This window comes from Delphinapterus leucas, chromosome 2 (genome assembly GCF_059928025.1).
Source record: "Delphinapterus leucas isolate spDelLeu-1000000601 "Yukka" chromosome 2, BTC_Dleu_Yukka2, whole genome shotgun sequence".
In the NCBI taxonomy this organism is placed as follows: Eukaryota; Metazoa; Chordata; class Mammalia; order Artiodactyla; family Monodontidae; genus Delphinapterus; species Delphinapterus leucas.
Window position 1 is genome coordinate 132,004,847 of NC_143130.1, and position 19,139 is coordinate 132,023,985.

Sequence of the window (19,139 nt, forward strand, 5' to 3'; positions counted from 1 at the left end):
TAAAGTGGAAGAAATGGACAAATTCTTAGAAAAGCACAGCCTTCCGAGACTGAACCAGGAAGAAATAGAAAATATAAACAGACCAACCACAAGCACTGAAATTGAAACTGTGATTAAAAATCTTCCAACAGGGCTTCCCTGGTGGTGCAGTGGTTGAGAGTCTGCCTGCCGATGCAGGGGACACGGGTTCATGCCCTGGTCCAGGAAGATCCCACATGCCGCAGAGCGGCTGGGCCCGTGAGCCATGGCCGCTGAGCCTGCACGTCCGGAGCCTGTGCTCCGCAACGGGAGAGGCCACAGCAGTGAGAGGCCCACGTACCGCAAAAAAAAAAAAAAAAAAATGTACAGAAATCTCTTGCATTCCTATACACTAATGATGAAAAAACTGAAAGAGAAATTAAGGAAACACTCCCATTTACCACTGCAACAAAAAGAATAAAATACCTAGGAATAAACCTACCTAAGGAGACAAAGGACCTATATGCAGAAAACTGTAAGACACTGATGAAAGAAATTAAAGATGATACAAACAGATGGAGGTATATCCCATGTGCTTGGATTGGAAGAATCAACATTGTGAAAATGACTATACTACCCAAAGCAATCTACAGATTCATTGCAATCCCTTTCAAACTACCAATGTCATTTCCCACAGAACTAGAACAAAAAATTTCACAATTTGTATGGAAACACAAAACACCCCGAATAGCCAAAGCAATCTTGAGAAAGAAAAACAGTGCTGGAGGAGTCTGGTGCCTGGACTTCAGACTATATTACAAAGCTACAGTAATCAAGACAGTATGGTACTGGCACAAAAACAGAAAGAAAGATCAATGGAACAGGATAGAAGGCCCAGAGCTAAACCCATGCACATAGGGTCACCTTATATTTGATAAAGGAGGCAAGAATATACAATGGAGAAGACAGCCTCTTCAAAAAGTGGGGCTGGGAAAACCGGACAGCTACATGTAAAAGAATGAAATTAGAACACTCCCTAACACCGTACACAAAAATAAACTGAAAATGGCTTAAAGACCTAAGTGTAAGACCAGACACTATAAAACTCTTAGAGGAAAACATAGGCAGAACACTCTATGACATAAATCACAGCAAGATCCTTTTTGACCCATCTCCTAGAGAAATGGAAATAAAAACAAAAATAAACAAATGGGACCTAATGAAACTTCAAAGCTTTTGCACAGCAAAGGAAACCATAAACAAGACCAAAAGACAACCCTCAGAGTGGGAGAAAATGTTTGCAAATGAAGCAACTGACAAAGGATTAATCTCCAAAATTTACAAGCAGCTCATGCAGCTCAATATCAAAAAAACAAACAACCCAATCCAAAAATGGGCAGGAGAGCTAAATAGACATTTCTCCAAAGAAGATATACAGATTGCCAACAAACACATGAAAGGATGCTCAATATCACTTATCATTAGAGAAATGCAAATCAAAACTGCAATGAGGTATCACCTCACACCAGTCAGAATGGCCACCATCAAAGAATCTACAAACAGTAAATGCTGGAGAGGGTGTGGAGAAAAGGGAACCCTCTGGCACTGTTGGTGGGAATGTAAATTGATACAGCCACTATGGAGAACAGTATGGAGGTTCCTTAAAAAAAGTAAAAATAGAACTACGATTTGACCCTGTAATCCCACTACTGGGCGTATACCCTGAGAAAACCATAATTCAAAAAGAGTCATGTACCACATTGTTCATTGCAGCTCAATTTACAATAGCCAGGACATGGAAGCAACTTAAGTGTCCATCGACACATGAGTGGATAAAGAAGATATGGCACATATATACAATGGAATATTACTCACCCATAAAAAGAAACAAAATTTTTTTGTAGTGAGGTGGATGGACATAGAGTCTGTCATACAGAGTGAAGTAATTCAGAAAGAGAAAAACAAATACCATATGGTAACACATAAATATGTAATCTAAAAAAAAATGCTTCTGAAGAACCTATGGGCAGGATAGGAATAAAGACACAGACATAGAGAATGGACTTGAGTCCACGGGGAGGGGGAAGGGTATGCTGGGACGAAGTGAGAGAGTGGCATGGACATATATACACTACCAAATGTGAAATAGATAGCTAGTGGGAAGCAGCTGCATAGCACAGGGAGATCAGCTTGGTGCTTTGTGACCACTTAGAGGGGTAGAATAGGGAGTGTGGGAGGGAGACGCAAGAGGGAGGAGATATGGGTATATATGTATATGTATAGGTGATTCACTTTATATAGCAGTAACTAACACACCATTGTAAAGCCGTTATACTCCAATAAATATGTTTTAAAAAAATATGTTAAAAAAAAGAAAAAAAAATTGCGAGGTCAGAAACAAAGTCTCTCTTTCTCTGTCTCCCTGTCTCTTTCTGGGTCCGTGTGTGTGTGTGTGTGTGTGTATGTGTGTGTGTGTGTAACTCTTAACTATGACATGGCAGACCACTAGAGTCTTCGTTAAATAGAAATCTGAAAATTTTGTTACTCATATTGAAAAAATCAAGTTGGAATTCTATCTCACCTCTTATACCCTTAGCAGCTCCTGGTTGATTAAGAACTTAAATATCAAAAGCACAACTTAAAAACTAGAACAATATATATGAATGTCTTTTATGCTTTTGTAAGGAATAATTTCTTAAACATGACATACAAAGTGCTAATGATAAAATAATAAAATCTATTATGTCAAAATTAATAATTGCTGTTCATCAGTAACAGCTTAAGGAAAGTGAAACGACAAGCTCTAAACCAGAGGATTTTTGCTATACACATAACTAACAAAGGTCTAGCATTCAAAATATATAAAGAACCACTATAAATCATTAAGAAAAAGACAATCTAATAGAAAAAAATGAACAAAAGGCACGTCCTCACTTCATTAGCATTTAGAGAAATGTACATCAGGACTATAGTAAGAGACCACTTACTTATTTTTATTATTTTTTTTTGCGGTACTCGGGCCTCTCACTGTTGTGGCCTCTCCCATTGCGGAGCACAGGCTCCGGACGCGCAGGCTCAGCGGACGTGGCTCACGGGCCCAGCCACTCCACGGCATGTGGGATCTTCCCGGACTGGGGCACGAACCCATGTCCCCTGTATCGGCAGGCGGACTCTCAACCACTGTACCACGAGGGAAGCCCCACTTACTTATTTTATACCTATCCAATGGACAAAAATTTTAAAGTCAGGCAAAACCGAGTGTTGGAAAGAATGTGAATCAATAGACTGTCTAATAAACTGCTGGGAGTGGGTGGGGAGTGAGAATTTGCTACAGCCACTTAGAAAAAATTTCTGAACACGTTGTGAAGTTGAATATTTGAAAAAAATTACAACCCAGAAATTCCATTCAGAGTACCTCTTGCATATATGTAGTTAGCTACAAGCAATCTTAGAGAATTATTTCAGTCTGTAGAAAGTTGTGATCTAGTTTTCAGCTCTGAAGATGTTTTTCTATCCAAAATATTATGTCTAGCCAGCCTTCCTGATTCACATCAGTTGTATATGCGGATTAAAACTACACCATAGGTAAGGGGGTTCATCAAAGAATGTGTGTTGTTGCCCTCAGAAAGGACCTTTTACTGAGGCTGAAATTAGATGGGTAAGTAATGCTGGAATAAAATATGAATAGGTAATAAATAATGGCAATATTAGGTGGTCACCATTATTAGGCACGTAATATTTATCAAGCTTTTTGGTCTTCATTTAATAAATATTACTTCATTTAATCATCAGAAAGCCTTGGATGTAGATACCATTCTTTTATTTATTTATTTATGGCTGCATTGGGTCTTCATTGCTGTGCGCAGGCTTTCTCTAGTTGCGGTGAGCGGGAGCTACTCTTCGTTGCAGTGCACGGGCTTCTCATTTCAGTGGCTTCTCTTGTTGCGAAGCATGAGCTCTAGATGCGCGGGCTTCAGTAGGTGTGGCTCGCAGGCTTCAGAGCACAGGCTCGGTAGTTGTGGCACAGAGGCCTAGTAGCTCTGCAGCATGTGAGATCTTCCTGGACCAGGGGATCAAACCCGTGTCCCCTGCATTGGCCGGCAGATTCTCAACCACTGCACCACCAGGGAAGTCCCGTAGGTACCATTCTTAATCTCATTTTTCATATGGAAGATGGTGAGTCATTGGGAGGTGAAATAACTTACACAACTTCTTATATGTGTAAGTTGTGAAGCTGGGATTTAAACAAAGACTCTCTGACTCCAGCATCTGTGATATGGCAATATAGAAGCTATTGTCTGTTGGATGTAAAATCAATTTTTCTTAACTTTGCAGAGAGAACAACTCTGATTCATGGCTAACGCAGTGGTTTTGTTGTCTCCAGATGCTTCATACTGTTGCTCAGAAAGTAATGGTGTATGTCTATCTCCACTAATGAAAAACTAAATTATGTGTTAGATTTGTAATATTTCAATGGTATTATCTTATAGATGAACAGCAATATATGTAGTTATCAATGTGATATATGTGTATACATACATCAATATGATCTGAAAACTCATTTAAAATTATGCTGAGAAATATAACTGCCTTGTTTTTCTCTAGTTATGAGACTTCTTATCAGACAGACATAATGAAGAATGTCTATTTAAGTATGTTTTCAAAAATTTGGATGAAAGGTTATTTAAGAGCCCAGTTTATTTCAAAATTAATATTATATTATTAAGGGTTGATTTGAGGCTAGGTCATATATCTGATCTGAGGAATTAATTGATGTATGTTTTGACTTTCTGTTCTTTTGATAGAAAGCAAATGAGCCCATTTATGTGTTGTCCAAAAGTTATTTGATTTCCACTAAAGAGGCAGAATATTATAGTGGAAAGTTCTGAGATTAAAGTTTAATTACCTGGGATCTAAACCGAAATTGACAGTTACTATGTGAACTCTAGTGGGTGTGATCTTGGGAAAGCTACTTAATCCAGTTAGTTCTTCCTCATGTGTCAAAAATACAGATAATAATAAATACCTTGCTGCAATATTGAAAGCAATAAATAAATAACACAAGAAGGCATCCATGGTAGGTTGCCTGATATAGAAATTGCATTTATTTCCCTTGGGCAAAGTCAGTTACATATTTGGCTTTAGTTTCGTAAATCTGTAATAATGCTAATAGCATATACCAATACATATACCAGCCAGTGTTCTAAGTGTGTTACATGCATATATTAATTCACAGCAACTTTATGAGGTAGACACAAAGCAGTTAAACAACTTATCTAAGGTTACTCAGCTAAGAAATGGGGAAGTCTTGATTGGAATCTCAGCAGTCTGGTTCCAGAGCCTGTGTTTTTAACCACTACACTATACTGCCTTTCTAGAGGAAGGGGTTGTAGGGCGTATCAGTTATTTATTGCCTGTTATGTTGCATAATAAATAGTCACAAAACCTCAGGGGCATAGAACAATAGTATTTATTGGTCACATGTTGAAATGGTTGTTAGGCAAATCTGTTGATCTTGACTGGGCTCCCTCATGTGGCTGGGGGTTGGCTTGCTGTGGGCCTTGGCTGGACCTGGGCAGTTTGCCTCTGCTCCAAGTGTCTCTCATCCTGCAGCAGACTAGTCTGGGAATATTCTCATGATGAATGGCAGAGACAAAAGAGCAAAATGGAAACACACAAGTGCTTTTTCAAGTCTCTGCTGTGTCACGTCTGCTAAAAAAAATTACATGACTGACCCCGGAGTCAAAGTGGGAGGACATTACAAAGTTACATTGAGAAGGCTATGGATATAAGAATGTGTCACTTGACACATTGAAGTTGTTTTGTAACATACTGCAAATGCCAAGGTCTAGCGTTCTAAAATTCTTGTATATTAGGGATGATCTCTAAAAGAGGACCTCTGTCAAAAACAGTATTCCTGACAATTAAATAGAAAACTCTGAAAACACACACATGTGAACATACACATACATGCACACACAAACACATATAAATTTATAGAAAATAGGCAGAAGCTTCTGGAAATACTTAGTTCAGTTTATAATCGCAAGGTAGGGGTGGTGATGATGATGATAATAGCTAACCTTTATGAGCTTGCTGTGTGCCAAGCACTGCTCTCAACACTTACATATAGTACCTCCCTTAATCTTTTCAACAACCCTGTTAAATAGGTACTATTAATAGCTTCTGTTTTACAGATGGAGGAACTGAGAGATTTAGTAATTTCCCAGAGTCACAAACCTTTTGTATAAGCTCTCCACACAAAGTAACTTTCAAAAAGCTTCTTATTTTTTTTTAATTGAATTATATCCAGACCTCTTTTCCATAGATTTGAAGGTCTTCTGTAATCTGGCCCTACCCAATTTAATTATCTGTAACTTCCATTGCTACAAGATATAATTTTAGACAATTAAGAGTCTAGGATTTTGTAGATGGGTTGCATGCATTGGATGGAGCTGAACTGGGTGCTTTAGAGATTTATTCCAGTTTCAAGAATATGTGATTTTGAGTCCCTCTGTGTATTTCCGCATATGCATGTTCAGCTTTAAAAAGTGTTGCAAGGATCTTTCATGTGAATAACTAAACTTATTTCTAAGGGATTAAGTGTAAACTAAGGCTATTTTATTCTTCTCCAAAAGTAGAGTCCTTTGCTTTGATTTTTTTTTTTTCTTACTCAGCAAACAGAGATCTCTGCACTGATTTAGAGCTTTCTTAAAAATAAAATTCTGTTTGATTTGGCCACTTGATCAGAAAGACCAGATGTAAGTCGGAGATATGGTGTAAATGACATCAATATATGTCAATAAAATGAACATTTCTAATTCCACTGTGCTCCTGTTTCAGAGGTTTGAATGTTGAGAGGTACATATACATTTCCTGTGTTTTGAGATAATTTGCTGAATAAATTCTTATTTTATTCAATAGGCGGCTTTTCAGAAAAGGGGTATGAATGGAGCTCTGAAGAGGAAGAGCCAGTGAAAAAGGCAGGACCAGTCCAAGTCCTCATTGTCAGAGATGACCATTCCTTTGAATTAGATGAAACTGCACTAAATCGGATCCTTCTCTCAGAGGCTATCAGGGACAAGGAGGTCGTTGCTGTATCTGTTGCTGGAGCATTTAGAAAAGGAAAATCATTCCTGATGGACTTCATGTTGAGATACATGTATAAGCAGGTAGGGAAGAGGTGCTTTGAAAAGTTTTCTGATTTCTGTGCTTTTATGACTTTGTGTTTTTATTTAGTAGTAGTGTCCAATATTTCCATTATTATGTTCCCTAAAGATGAACTAGTTTAAAAATGCTATCGTGTAACCATTCCAACTTTGGTGCTGTCGGCACCAAACTATATAGGCCACTTTTGTCTGAAGCCACTTTGCTACATTTCCCTTAGAACGTAACTTATTTTTTAAGCTCTTTTGAAAATAGACAAGTACAGTGATATGGTTATAAACTTTACATGTTAAATAGTGTTTAAAATGTCAAATAACTTTTGTCATAATTTTTATTATAATCATTTTCCCCCCAACATTTATTATGACATTTTTCATGCATGCAGCAGAGTTAAAAGAATTTTACCCTAGACACCTGGATATGCACTACCTAGATTCTACCATTAACATTAATATTCTTGCTTTATCACATGTGTCTCCAGCTATTCTTCCCTGTTTCAATCCATTGCTCCGTCTTATTTTTTGGTTCATTTCAAAGTAAATTGTTGACTTCAGTATGCTTCCCTATAAATATTTCAATATACATCATTATTATATATTTCAGTATTTATTTAGTTTTCTTCTTTTGTTGTAAAATTTACATATAGTTACATGCACCAATCTGAAGTGTACATTTGCTTTTTTTTGAAAATGTAAATACCTGGGTAGCCCCAAAACCTATCAAGTGTATCTTGCTGTTATCCCACAAAGTTCTGTTATCTTTTCCCACTCAGTCTCACCCTTAACCCACCCCCAAAGGCAGCCAACAGTGTCATAACATTTGAGACAGTAGTGTGGCATAGAAAGGAGACTTTAAGGGGCCTAGGATCAACCAAAAGCAGAAGAATAAATAGGAGATTACAGTCGGGGAACAGAAGGTTAGGAGTAGAGAGCATACCAGTATTTTTTTTTCTACCCTTTTACCCTTAGTAATTCGGGTGCCAATATGGATGTTGAGGCAGAATAGACATACTACCCAAAGAAACTTTGTATTATGCATTTATATCATAATTATCCATTTTGGATTGATCTTTTATAGGTAGGGTATTTTTGAACAACTTGGTAATGTTAACTTTAACATCTTCTATCTCTAGCCTCAGTCCAAACAAATCAAGAACAGAACAACCAAAATACTTCCAGGCTTTGAAAGCAAACAAAATTCTTACCACTTTCTATTTCTATCATACCAACATTAGTACACACTTAACGTAGGTGGGAAAATTGAGTGAACAAAATTAGTATACTTTCCATTCTTTGGGATTATATAGCTTTAGGCATATTCATAATTTTAACTGTGCGATAAACATTACAATGAAATACTCAATAACGCTTGTCATGTTGCTTATGTTAAATAGCATTTGCTCAGATTAAAGTGTAACAGATTTGTTTTTTGTTTTTTACTAGGTGCTTCTCCTCCTGCTGTTCGTTCCCTCCTCCCCCAACAGCAAAACATTTGTGTATATTATTATTGTGTATATCCTGACATAATATGCTCTCTCATACCTTTATTTCTTTGTTTCTGGAATGCCCTCCCTGAGTTTGCTCACCTGGAAAGTTCCTAAACATCCTTCAAGTCTTAGCTGTAATATCACTTCTCCTATGAAGTCTTAACTGACCAAGAGTTAGTTGTTTCTTTTCCTATGCTTCCATGTATATCTAATATACACGCCCATTTTGGCATGCATATAGTGCATCATAATGGTTTGTTAGCATGTCTGTCCCCCTGTTAGGCTGTGAGCTTCCGCTTATCTGGAATGATATCTTTGTATCCCCAGGATGTAGCATAAAATGTGACAGATGGTTGCTCCTTCATAATTATTTTTTGGATGAGTAAATAAAGTAATTGTATCAATATAATAGATGTGCATACGTTGTTTCCTTTTGTCTAGAGTTGGAGAGGGATACAAACTGGTATGGATGAGTGGAAGAACCTGTACTACGTATCTAGTTCAATATCATAGACTTTCTTAATTTATAGGAGTCAGTTGATTGGGTTGGAGATTACAATGAACCATTGACTGGCTTTTCGTGGAGAGGTGGGTCTGAACGAGAGACCACGGGAATCCAGATATGGAGTGAAATCTTCCTTATCAATAAACCTGACGGTAAAAAGGTATGGTGTGAACTTCTTAAAGAAAATTGAGTTTTCGCTTGCCAACAGTTACCACTTTTCAGGATCCTCCAAAATGCTCTTTTGAAAACTAATTTTGACCGCTTGACATGAAGTTTAAAAGGGAAGTGGGCAGCATCCTATTTCATGTTCCCAGTTTCCCTTTCTACTGATCACAGAAGGCAAAATCATAGGGACAACAGAACAGCAGATCAGCTAGCTAACATCTATATTTTGTTTCAGTGCTATTTCTGTTATGTTGGATTACCAGTGAAAATTAATCATTATACTAGTCAGCAGGTAATTAATATTTTTATTTTCAGTGGCATTCATGGCACATGTGAAAAATTACCTATTAAGTATTCATTGCTAATGGTTTGCTTTAGTTCTTATGGTGTTAACTTTGTAGTAACCCTAATACCCTGCATGTTCTATAAAATATCAATAATGTACTCTACTTGCCTATAGGTTGCAGTGCTATTGATGGATACTCAGGGAACCTTTGATAGTCAGTCAACTTTGAGAGATTCAGCCACAGTATTTGCCCTTAGCACAATGATCAGCTCAATACAGGTATGGAATAAAATAAATCCATTTTGATGGATGTTTCTTTAAATAAAAATTATGAATATATGTATTTCTATATACATGTGGTAGTGAGACAAACAACAGAAATGGTAAATTATATCTATTATTTGACTCAATTAGCATACCAGTTCTTATGATTTCCTTAAGAGTGGAATTGTTTTATTACTATAATCTAATTTCTGATCAGTTTTCAAATTGCCTGCTTTAGTCAGAAAATGTTATATTGTCTTATTGATAATTTTTTCTATTTCAAGCCTACAATAAAGTCAATAATATTAAATCTTATAATGTATGTAGATACACTGAGACTACCTATTATTAGTTACATTTAATGAAATAAGATTTATAAATGCAAATTTTGTTTTATATAGCCAGTAGAAACATTTATATATGTTCACAACTTTTTATAGTATCTTAATGTGCATTTAGGAAAGTAAATGTCTTTCTTTCCTTTTTTCCTCTCTCTTTTTTTAAGTACTGTTTTTGAAGTTATTGTGTGCTTTATAAATTGTCCTGAAAGTCCTTGAGGGTTTTACTATGATCACAGAACACATAGCCTAAAAATTTTAAGACAATTTTTAGATTTTCTATTCACCGGAAAGAGCAAGAAGAGACAGTAACCAAGAAGCAGACCATCAAAGAAAGGTAAAATAGTTTTAAGAGGTAGGAAAGGCAAAGTGGTTAGGATGAGTAAGCCAAAGCTGAAATTATAAGTATGTGGGGAGAATGGAGCTAGTGAACTGGCAACCAGGGCATTATGTGTAGTTAGGACAGTGAAAGGATGGATAGAAGGAAGACTGAATTTTTTTGTAAAGGACTTTAAAATAAGTCATGATTATAACCTATGATTACCTAGCTTTTTAAAAAAATTATTATATAAGTTTCAGGTGTATAGCATTATAGTTCAACACCTGTATACAGTGATCACCACCACAAGTCTAGTTACTACCCGTCACTATACAGTTACCCCCTTTATCCATTTTGCCCAGCCCTCACCCCCCTTCTCCCCAGGTAACCACTAATCTGATCTCTATGAGTTCATTTTTATTTTATTTGTTCATTTTGTTTTTGTTTTTAGATTCCACTTATGAGTAAAATCACATGGTATTTGTCTTTATCCATATGATCTATTTCATTTAGCATAATACCATCAAGGTCCATCCATGTTGTCACAAAGTCTGGATTTCCTTCTTTTTTATGGCCAAGTAGTATTCCAGTGTGGGGTGTGTGTGTGTGTGTGTGTGTGTGTGTGTGTGTGTGTGTGTTACATCTTCATTATCCATTCATCCATTGTTGTATGCTAAAGGTGTTTCCATATCTTGGCTATTGTAAATAATGTTGCATTGAACATAGGGGTGCATATATCCTTTTGAATGTTGTTTTCATGCTTTTCAGGTAAATACCCAGATGTGGAATTGCTGGGTCATATGGTAGTTCTGTTCTGAACTTTTTGAAGAATCTCCATACTGTTTTCCCTGGTGGCTGCACAAATTAACAATCCCACCAACAGTGTATGAGGGTTCCCTTTTCTCCACATCCTCTCCAACATGTATTATTTCTTATCTTTTCAATAATAGCCATTCTAACAGGTGGGAGGTGGTATCTCATTGTGGTTTGTTTTGCATTTCCCTGATAATTAGTGATATTGAACATCTTTTCTTGTGCCTGTTGGCCATTTGTATGTCTTCTTTTGAAAAATGTCTATTCAGATCCTCTGCCCATTTTTTAATTGGGTTGTTTGATGCTGAGTTGTATGAGTTCTTTATATATTTTGGATATTAGCCCCTTATTGGATATATGATTTGCAAATATCTTCTCCCATTCAGTAGGTTGCCTTTACGTTTTAATGATGGTTTCCTTCACTCTGCAAAAACTTTTCGGTTTGATATAGTCCCATTTGTTTATTTTAACTTTTGTTTCCCTTGCCTTTCAAATCAGATCCACAAAAGCATAACTAAGACAGATGCCAGTGAGGTTACCACCTGTGTTTTCTTCTAGGAATTTTATGGTTTAAGGTCTTACATTCAAGTCTTTAATCCACTTTGAGTTAATTTTTGTGTGTGGTGTAAGATAGTGGTCTTGTTTCATTCTTTTGCTTGTGGCTGTCCAGTTTTACCAGCATCATTTATTGAAGAGACTGTCCTTTCTCTTTTTTGTACATTCTTTGCTCCTTTATCATAGATTACTTGTCCATATATGTATAGGTTTATTTCTGGGTTTTCAATTCCATTCCATTTATTTATGTGTCTTTTTTGTGCCAGTACCATGCTATCTTGATTACTATAGCTTTGTAAAAAAGTTTAAAATCAGGGAGTGTGATACCTCCAGATTTGTTCTTCTTTCTCATGATTGTTTTGACTATTCAGGGGCTTCTTTGATTCCATACAAATGTTAGAATTATTTGTTCTAGTTCTATAAAGTATGCATTTGGCATTTTGATAGGGATTTCATTGAATCTATAGATTTCTTTGGGTAGTATGGACATTTTAACAATATTAAATACATGAGGACTGAATATCTTTCCATTTTTTGGTGTCTTTAACTTTTTAATCAGTGACATATAGTTTTCAGTGTACAGGTTTTTCATCTCCTTGGTTAAATCTACTCCTAGGTATTTTATTCTTATTGATGCAATTGTAAATGGAATTGTTTTCTTAATTTCTTTTTCAGATAGTTTATTTTTAGTATATAGAAATGCCACGGGTTTCTGTATATTGATTTTGTATCCCATGACTTTACTGAATTCATTTATTAGTTCTAACAGGTTTTTCTGTTGTTGTTAGAGTCTTCAGGGTTTTCTATATATAGTATCATGAAGTAGCAAACAGTGACAGTTTTACTTCTTCTTTTCCAGTTTAGATGCCATTTATTTTTCTTGCCTAATTGCTGTAGCTAGGACTTCAAACACAATGTTGAATAACAGTGGCAAGAGTGGGCATCCTTGTTTTGTTCCTGATCTTAGAGAAAAAGCTTTCAGCCTTTTGCCTTGAGTATGATGTTAGCTCTGGGTTTGTCATATATAGCCTTTGTTATGTTGAGGTACATTTCCTCTATATATCCACTTTGTTGAGAGTTTTTATCATAAATGGAAGAGTTTTGTCAGATGCTTTTTCTGCATCTATTGAGATGATCATATGATTTTTAACCTTCATTTTCTCAGTGTAATGTGTTGTGTTGAATGATTTGTGGATGTTAAATCATCATTGCATCCCTGGAATAAATCCCATGTAGTTATGGTGTATGACCCTTTTAATGTATTGTTGGATTCAGTTTGCTGATATTTTGTTGAGGATTTTTGTACCTATATTCATCAGGGATATTGGCCTGTAGTTTCCTTTTTTGTGGTGTCCTTCTCTGGTTTTGGTGTCAGGATAATGCTGGCTTCGTAAGATGTGTTTGGAAGATTTTCCTCCTCTTCAGTTTTTTGGAATATTTTTAGAAAGCTAGGTATTAAATCTTCTTTGAATGTTTTATAGAATTTGCCAATGAAGCCATCTGGTCCTGGGCTTTTGCATGTTGGGAGATTTTTGACTCCTGTTTCAATCCCTTATTAATAATCAGTTTATTCAGACTTTTTTTTCTTCATGATTCAGTCTTGGAAGATTGCATGTTTCTAGAAATTTATCCATTTCTTATAGGTTGTCCAATTTGTTGGCATATAACTGTTCATAGTGGTCTCTTATGATCTTTTGTATTTCTGTGGTATCAGTAGTAATTTCTCCTCTTTCATTCCTGATTTTATTTATTTGAGCCCTCTCTCTTTTTCTCTTGGTTAGTCTAGCTAATGACTTGTTGATTTTATTTTTTCAACTACCTCTTAGTTTCATTGATGTTTTCTATTTTTTGTTTTAGTCTCTATTTTATTTATTTCTGCTCTGACCCTTATTATTTCCTTCCTTCTACTAACTTTGGGCTTTGTTTGTTCTTTTTTCTAGTCTTTTTAGGTGTAAAGTTAGATTGTTTATTCAGGATTTTTCTTGTTTTTTTGAGGTAGGCCTATATTGCTATGAACTTCCTTCTCAGAAGCATTTTTGCCACATCTCATAGATTTTGGTATGTTGTATTTCTGCTCTCATTTATCTTTATGTTTTTTAAAATTTCTTCTTTGATTTCTTTGATGGTCCACTGGTTATTCAGTAGCACATTGTTTAATCTCAGCATTTTTGTGGGTTTTTCCCCGTTTTTTTCCCTTGTGATTGATTTCAAGTCTCATACCATTGTGGTTGGAGAAGCTGCTTGGTATGATTTCATTCTTCTTTGAATTTATTAATATTTGTTTTGTGACCTAACATATAATCTGTCCTAGGGAATGTTCCATGTTCACTTGTGAAGTATGTGTATTCTGCTGCTTTTTGATGGAATGATCTTTACATATCTATTAAGTCAATCTGATCTAATGTATTGTTTAAGTCCAGTGTTTCCTTATTGATTCTCTGTCTGGTTGATCTATTCATTAATGTAGGTGTAAGACTAACTTTTAAAAATATACTTCTTAATTTAATTAGCCTTTAAAATACCAACTTAATATCTAACTTCTTCATAGTCAACAGTATGTGCAATTTACACAAGTCAATTAAAACCAGATTGATTTTGCCTTTTAAATATTTATTATTTACTATTTATATTTTTCCTGGAGACATTAGATATTTTTGCTGAAAACTCTAAGTCCTTTGTAATGACTATTTTTTGTTAGTATCTGAGAAGTGGTCTGTTATTTAAATAAGTACACAAAGTATACTGTTTGTATCAGTACATAAGCATATAAACATCATTAACTTTTCTTTGAAGTTACTGATATTAATCCTCCTCCTTAGAAAAAAAGAATTTCACCTTAATGCTGTGATCTGTTCGTGATGCAATAATGCATATGTTTGAGGACGTAAGCATGATATTCAGAACTTAACTTCCATGTGATGGAGCTTTCTATAGACTTAAATAATTGATTGTAAAGAAGCCAACATAATTTTTCAAGACAAAATTTTATATATATGGGTTATTAAGATCTAGATTATTATTATTTTCATATGCTTGTAAGAATGATTATTTTATTACTAATTGTTGAATTAGGTTCATAAAATAATTTTAATGTTCTGTGTCCAAATCAGGTAGCTACTGTATTTCTGGAAAAATTTTATGATCATTGTACATTATTTATTGTCTCTCAGGCTTTCTTTACTCCTCTCTCAAGGTCTTATAAATATATGTGAGAGAGTTTGATTTTGTGAAATTGATATTTCAAAAAATAGAGAATAACAAAATAAGTGCTTATTATGCTGCTAATTATTTTCTCATTTTGACTTTGTTTCTTAATCAAGGTATATAACTTATCTCAAAATGTGCAGGAGGATGATCTTCAGCACCTTCAGGTAACAATATTTACAGTCTCTTTTGTATATCTAGTAATCTTCTGGGCATGTACAGCAGAACTTTAGGATTTTGGGGGGTCTTTTTGTACTTGGAAAACATAACAGTCAGAAAGATTTAAAAACATAACCAAATGGAGGTTGTCCCATTTCCAGGTTTCTAGTTCTAGCCCTGTATGATTATATTCTTTCTAACTCAGTTTGCAAAGTCCTTTGTTTCAGTAAAGCTATTTGCTGTCAACCCTGTATATGGAAAAATATATGGCAAATTAGAGTGGAGAAAGAACCTTTGGTTTATAAATGACCCAGAATGTGAAGTTGAAGTCCTATGGTCAGGGATTTAATAATTGTTAGTGTGATATCAGTTGTATGCCAGATTTTTTTTCCTGTGGGCCGCTTTATAGCTAAGAACTATGGGGGACTACCTGATGATTACTCATAGAATTCTATTTTAGATCTGAAAAAGATCTCAGTGACACCTAATTTATCCTTCATATTTTATGGATGAGAAATTTTTTTCTGAAAAAAAAATGACTTGCCCAAACTCATGTGGCTAGTAAGTGGCAGAGCGGGAATAGAAATTTGATCATCTGATTGGACTCGGTGCTTCTTCCACTCTCCAAGCAGCATTTAAATCTCAAATAAGTAGAAGATTAGATGTTTCCTAAAGATAGTTTGCATCTCTGTCTACTCTTTTTCAATTCATGTTATTCTTGGCTACATAGAAAAACCTATTGTTTCTCTGATAGTTTTCCTCTGCATATTTTATAGAAAATTTTGCTTTCAATGTATTATTTTATCTTGCCAATAAGAGCCCTGTGCAGTTTAACAAATAACAAAGGATGATAATGCAGGGTGATCTGTGAGAGTGGAAATATCATTTGGAGTTCACATCTAGCATTACTCCCAAATATGTTTCTAGTACATCACACTGACCATTTATGACAAATAGACAATATGCCAAATTGTTAGATGTTTCCTAGAATGAGTGCAATTGCTTCTTTAGGCATGTGTCATAACCTAGCCAGTTGCTTTCCAAGTTAATGACATGGCACTGTTCAATACCAGTTCAGGATTTCTAAAAAAGGACTGATTTGAGGCTTTGATATTAAGTGATAGTTTTTGAGATCATTTAAAAATTTTCCTGTAAATGACAACACCTCATCCTTCCTCAAAAAAGACTGTGAATTCAAATTATGTTAGTAAATGACTCTAATGAGAATGAGTAATGATTCTAATCCCTGGACCTGCTACCTTTTAGACATGTTCTAGACTTTCATTTAATCGCTCTAATCAGATGCCTAGTTATTACCATTTGCTTTCTAGATTTCCATAGTTTTCACAGGGGACGCAGTGTGGTTGGTACTTTGGGGGCTATTCTAAAGGGGCAAAGGAGGGGAATCCTCTGTGTCGGCATCCTTCCCCAGCTCTGAGAAGCCTCTGTGGCTTGGTACTCTCGTGTGATGAAGCGGCATTTCCTGTGTACATGTGGGGAAATCCACTTGGCCAGTCTGGACGGAACTCTCACCAGAGGCCCAATCACAATCACCCCCTCAAGTCTGTGTTCTCCAAAACCTTACATTTCTGGCAACACAAAATTGTATGGTACCTCTCAATTGGGAGCAATAAAAAAATAAAAGAAGTTGGTGTATTTGATTCTTCACTTCTTAAACCAAATGCCTGTATGTCTTTGTAATGATCAAGACCGTTGGGACATTAAATTTCCTCTGGCAACAACAGTAAATTATCCTACTTAGTTTATAGCTCTCTGGTCTAATCTATGAAAGTGTTGCTTTGAAAGGTCATTTAACATGTTTCTTTGTCCCCCATCTTCCCCACAAAAAAAATTGTCCTACATTTTAGATATAAAAGGTGTTACCTTTAAAATGGAAACTTCATTTTTAAAATGTACTTTATGTCCTTAATTTTAAAATATATAATTACTGTAGCTCTGCTTTATCTAATACTTAGTTACTTAAAATGATTATTTTAATCTTAATAATACAGTATTACGTTACAGCTAGAGAAAAAAATTAGTGGAAGAAAACCAAGAAGTAAAACTTTGCAGATACTGAAGTTTTCTCTCTCTCTGTGTGTGTGTGTGTGTGTGTGTGTGTGTGTGTGTGTGTGTGTGATTTTCCTTGTAGCTTTTCACTGAGTATGGCAGGCTGGCAATGGAGGAAACATTCCTGAAGCCATTTCAGGTGAGTGGGTATAAAATGATGATAAATTCTTATTAGAGTTTCCTGAAGATTATAACCAGGTATACTAACTAAGAGGGTCATGTTTCTTTCTCCATTCACAGTAGCAAAAAAGAAAAAAAAGCTTTGATAGTTAACTACCAAAATCCAAAATATAAAGACCTTTATGGAGAAAATATTTTCAAAGTTTCATTAAAGATCATAAAGGAAAATTTATACAAACCAGAGAGATATAATATGATTCCAGACAGGATGATTTAATGTTGTAGAGAATTTATTTTTCCCCAGATTAACCAATAAACTCAGTGCAATTCCAATTAAAACTACAACAGGATTTTTTGAGAAATTCAACACATTTTTCTATAACTTATATGGAAAAATTAAGTTCTCTTTTGATTTGTCAGTTTTTAAAAAGAAAATCCAAACTGAGGGATTGAATACATACTAGAAAACCATAGAAATGAAAATGGTGTGATTCTGCACAGATACGAGAAAAACAGATGAAACTAAACAGAGTTCAGAAATATCCCTCTATATATAGAAACCTAGTATGCAGTAGAGGTCATGTCATAAACCAGTGGGAAATGGATGGATTAATAGCTGGGGTTTGGAAAAACTAATTCACTTTTTGAAGAAAAAGTTGAATTTCTACTGAACACCATATGTGGAAGAGAGCTCCAGTTGTATTAAAGAACTAAATATGAAATTTAAAACTATAAAGTTAATAGAATAAAATATTGGAGAATATCCTTCTGACCTGGGGTGAAGAAACAGTTATTCACTAAGACCCCCCCCACTAAAAAAATGTAGTAAAAAATTGATGGATATTACTGTATCAGAATAAAGTATTTCTATTTATCAGGAGACTCTATAAGCAAAGTAACTGGATTGGTAGAAGATAATGACAATGTCAAAAGTCAACAAGGGATTAATATATAGAATGTACAAGGAAGTTTTGCAAATAAGACTGGGATGCCCATCAAAAATAGGCAAAGGTGGGCTTCCCTGGTGGCGCAGTGGTTGAGAGTCCGCCTGCCGATGCAGGGGACGCGGGTTCGTGCCCCGGTCCGGGAAGATCCCACATGCCGCGGAGCGGCTGGGCCCGTGAGCCATGGCCGCTGAGCCTGCGCGTCCGGAGCCTGTGCTCCGCAATGGGAGAGACCACAACAGTGAGAGGCCTGCATACCGCAAAAAAAAAAAAAAAAATAGGCAAAGGAACCACTACACACCTATTAGAATGGCCAAATTTCAGAGTACTAACAACACCACATGTTCCACAAATGAGGATGTACAGCAACAGGAACTCTCATAAATTTCTGGTGGAAATGCAAAATGGTACAGCCACTTTCAAAGATAGTTTGGTAATTTCTTAAAAAACTAAACCTACTCTTTCCATACAATCCAATGATTGTGTTTTTGGTATTTACCCAAAGGAGTTGAAAACTTATGTCCACATAAAATCTGCACACAGATGTTTGTAGCAGCTTTATACATAATTGCCCAAACTTGTAAGCAACCAAGATGTCCTTCAGTAAGTGAATGGATATTTAAACTGTGGTACATCCAGATGATGGAATGTTATTCAACACAAAAGAAAAGAAATGAGCTATCAGCCACAAAAAGCCATGGAGAAATCTTAAATGCGCATTACTAAACAAAAGAAATCAATCTGAGAAGGCTACACACTGTATGATTCCAACTATATGATATTCTG

General features: G+C 35.6%; 1 protein-coding gene across 1 annotated transcript in view; it reads left to right on the forward strand.

Annotated features, from left to right (window-relative positions):
* Positions 1-19,139, forward strand: part of ATL1 (atlastin GTPase 1) — a 79,600-nt gene that overhangs the window by 31,468 nt on the left and 28,993 nt on the right. Inside the window, exons 2-6 of the mRNA XM_022570607.3 lie at positions 6,883-7,130; positions 9,142-9,276; positions 9,742-9,846; positions 15,177-15,227; positions 17,372-17,428. Of these exons, the coding sequence (XP_022426315.1) occupies positions 6,883-7,130; positions 9,142-9,276; positions 9,742-9,846; positions 15,177-15,227; positions 17,372-17,428 (596 nt within the window). The remainder of the gene's footprint in view (positions 1-6,882; positions 7,131-9,141; positions 9,277-9,741; positions 9,847-15,176; positions 15,228-17,371; positions 17,429-19,139) is intronic.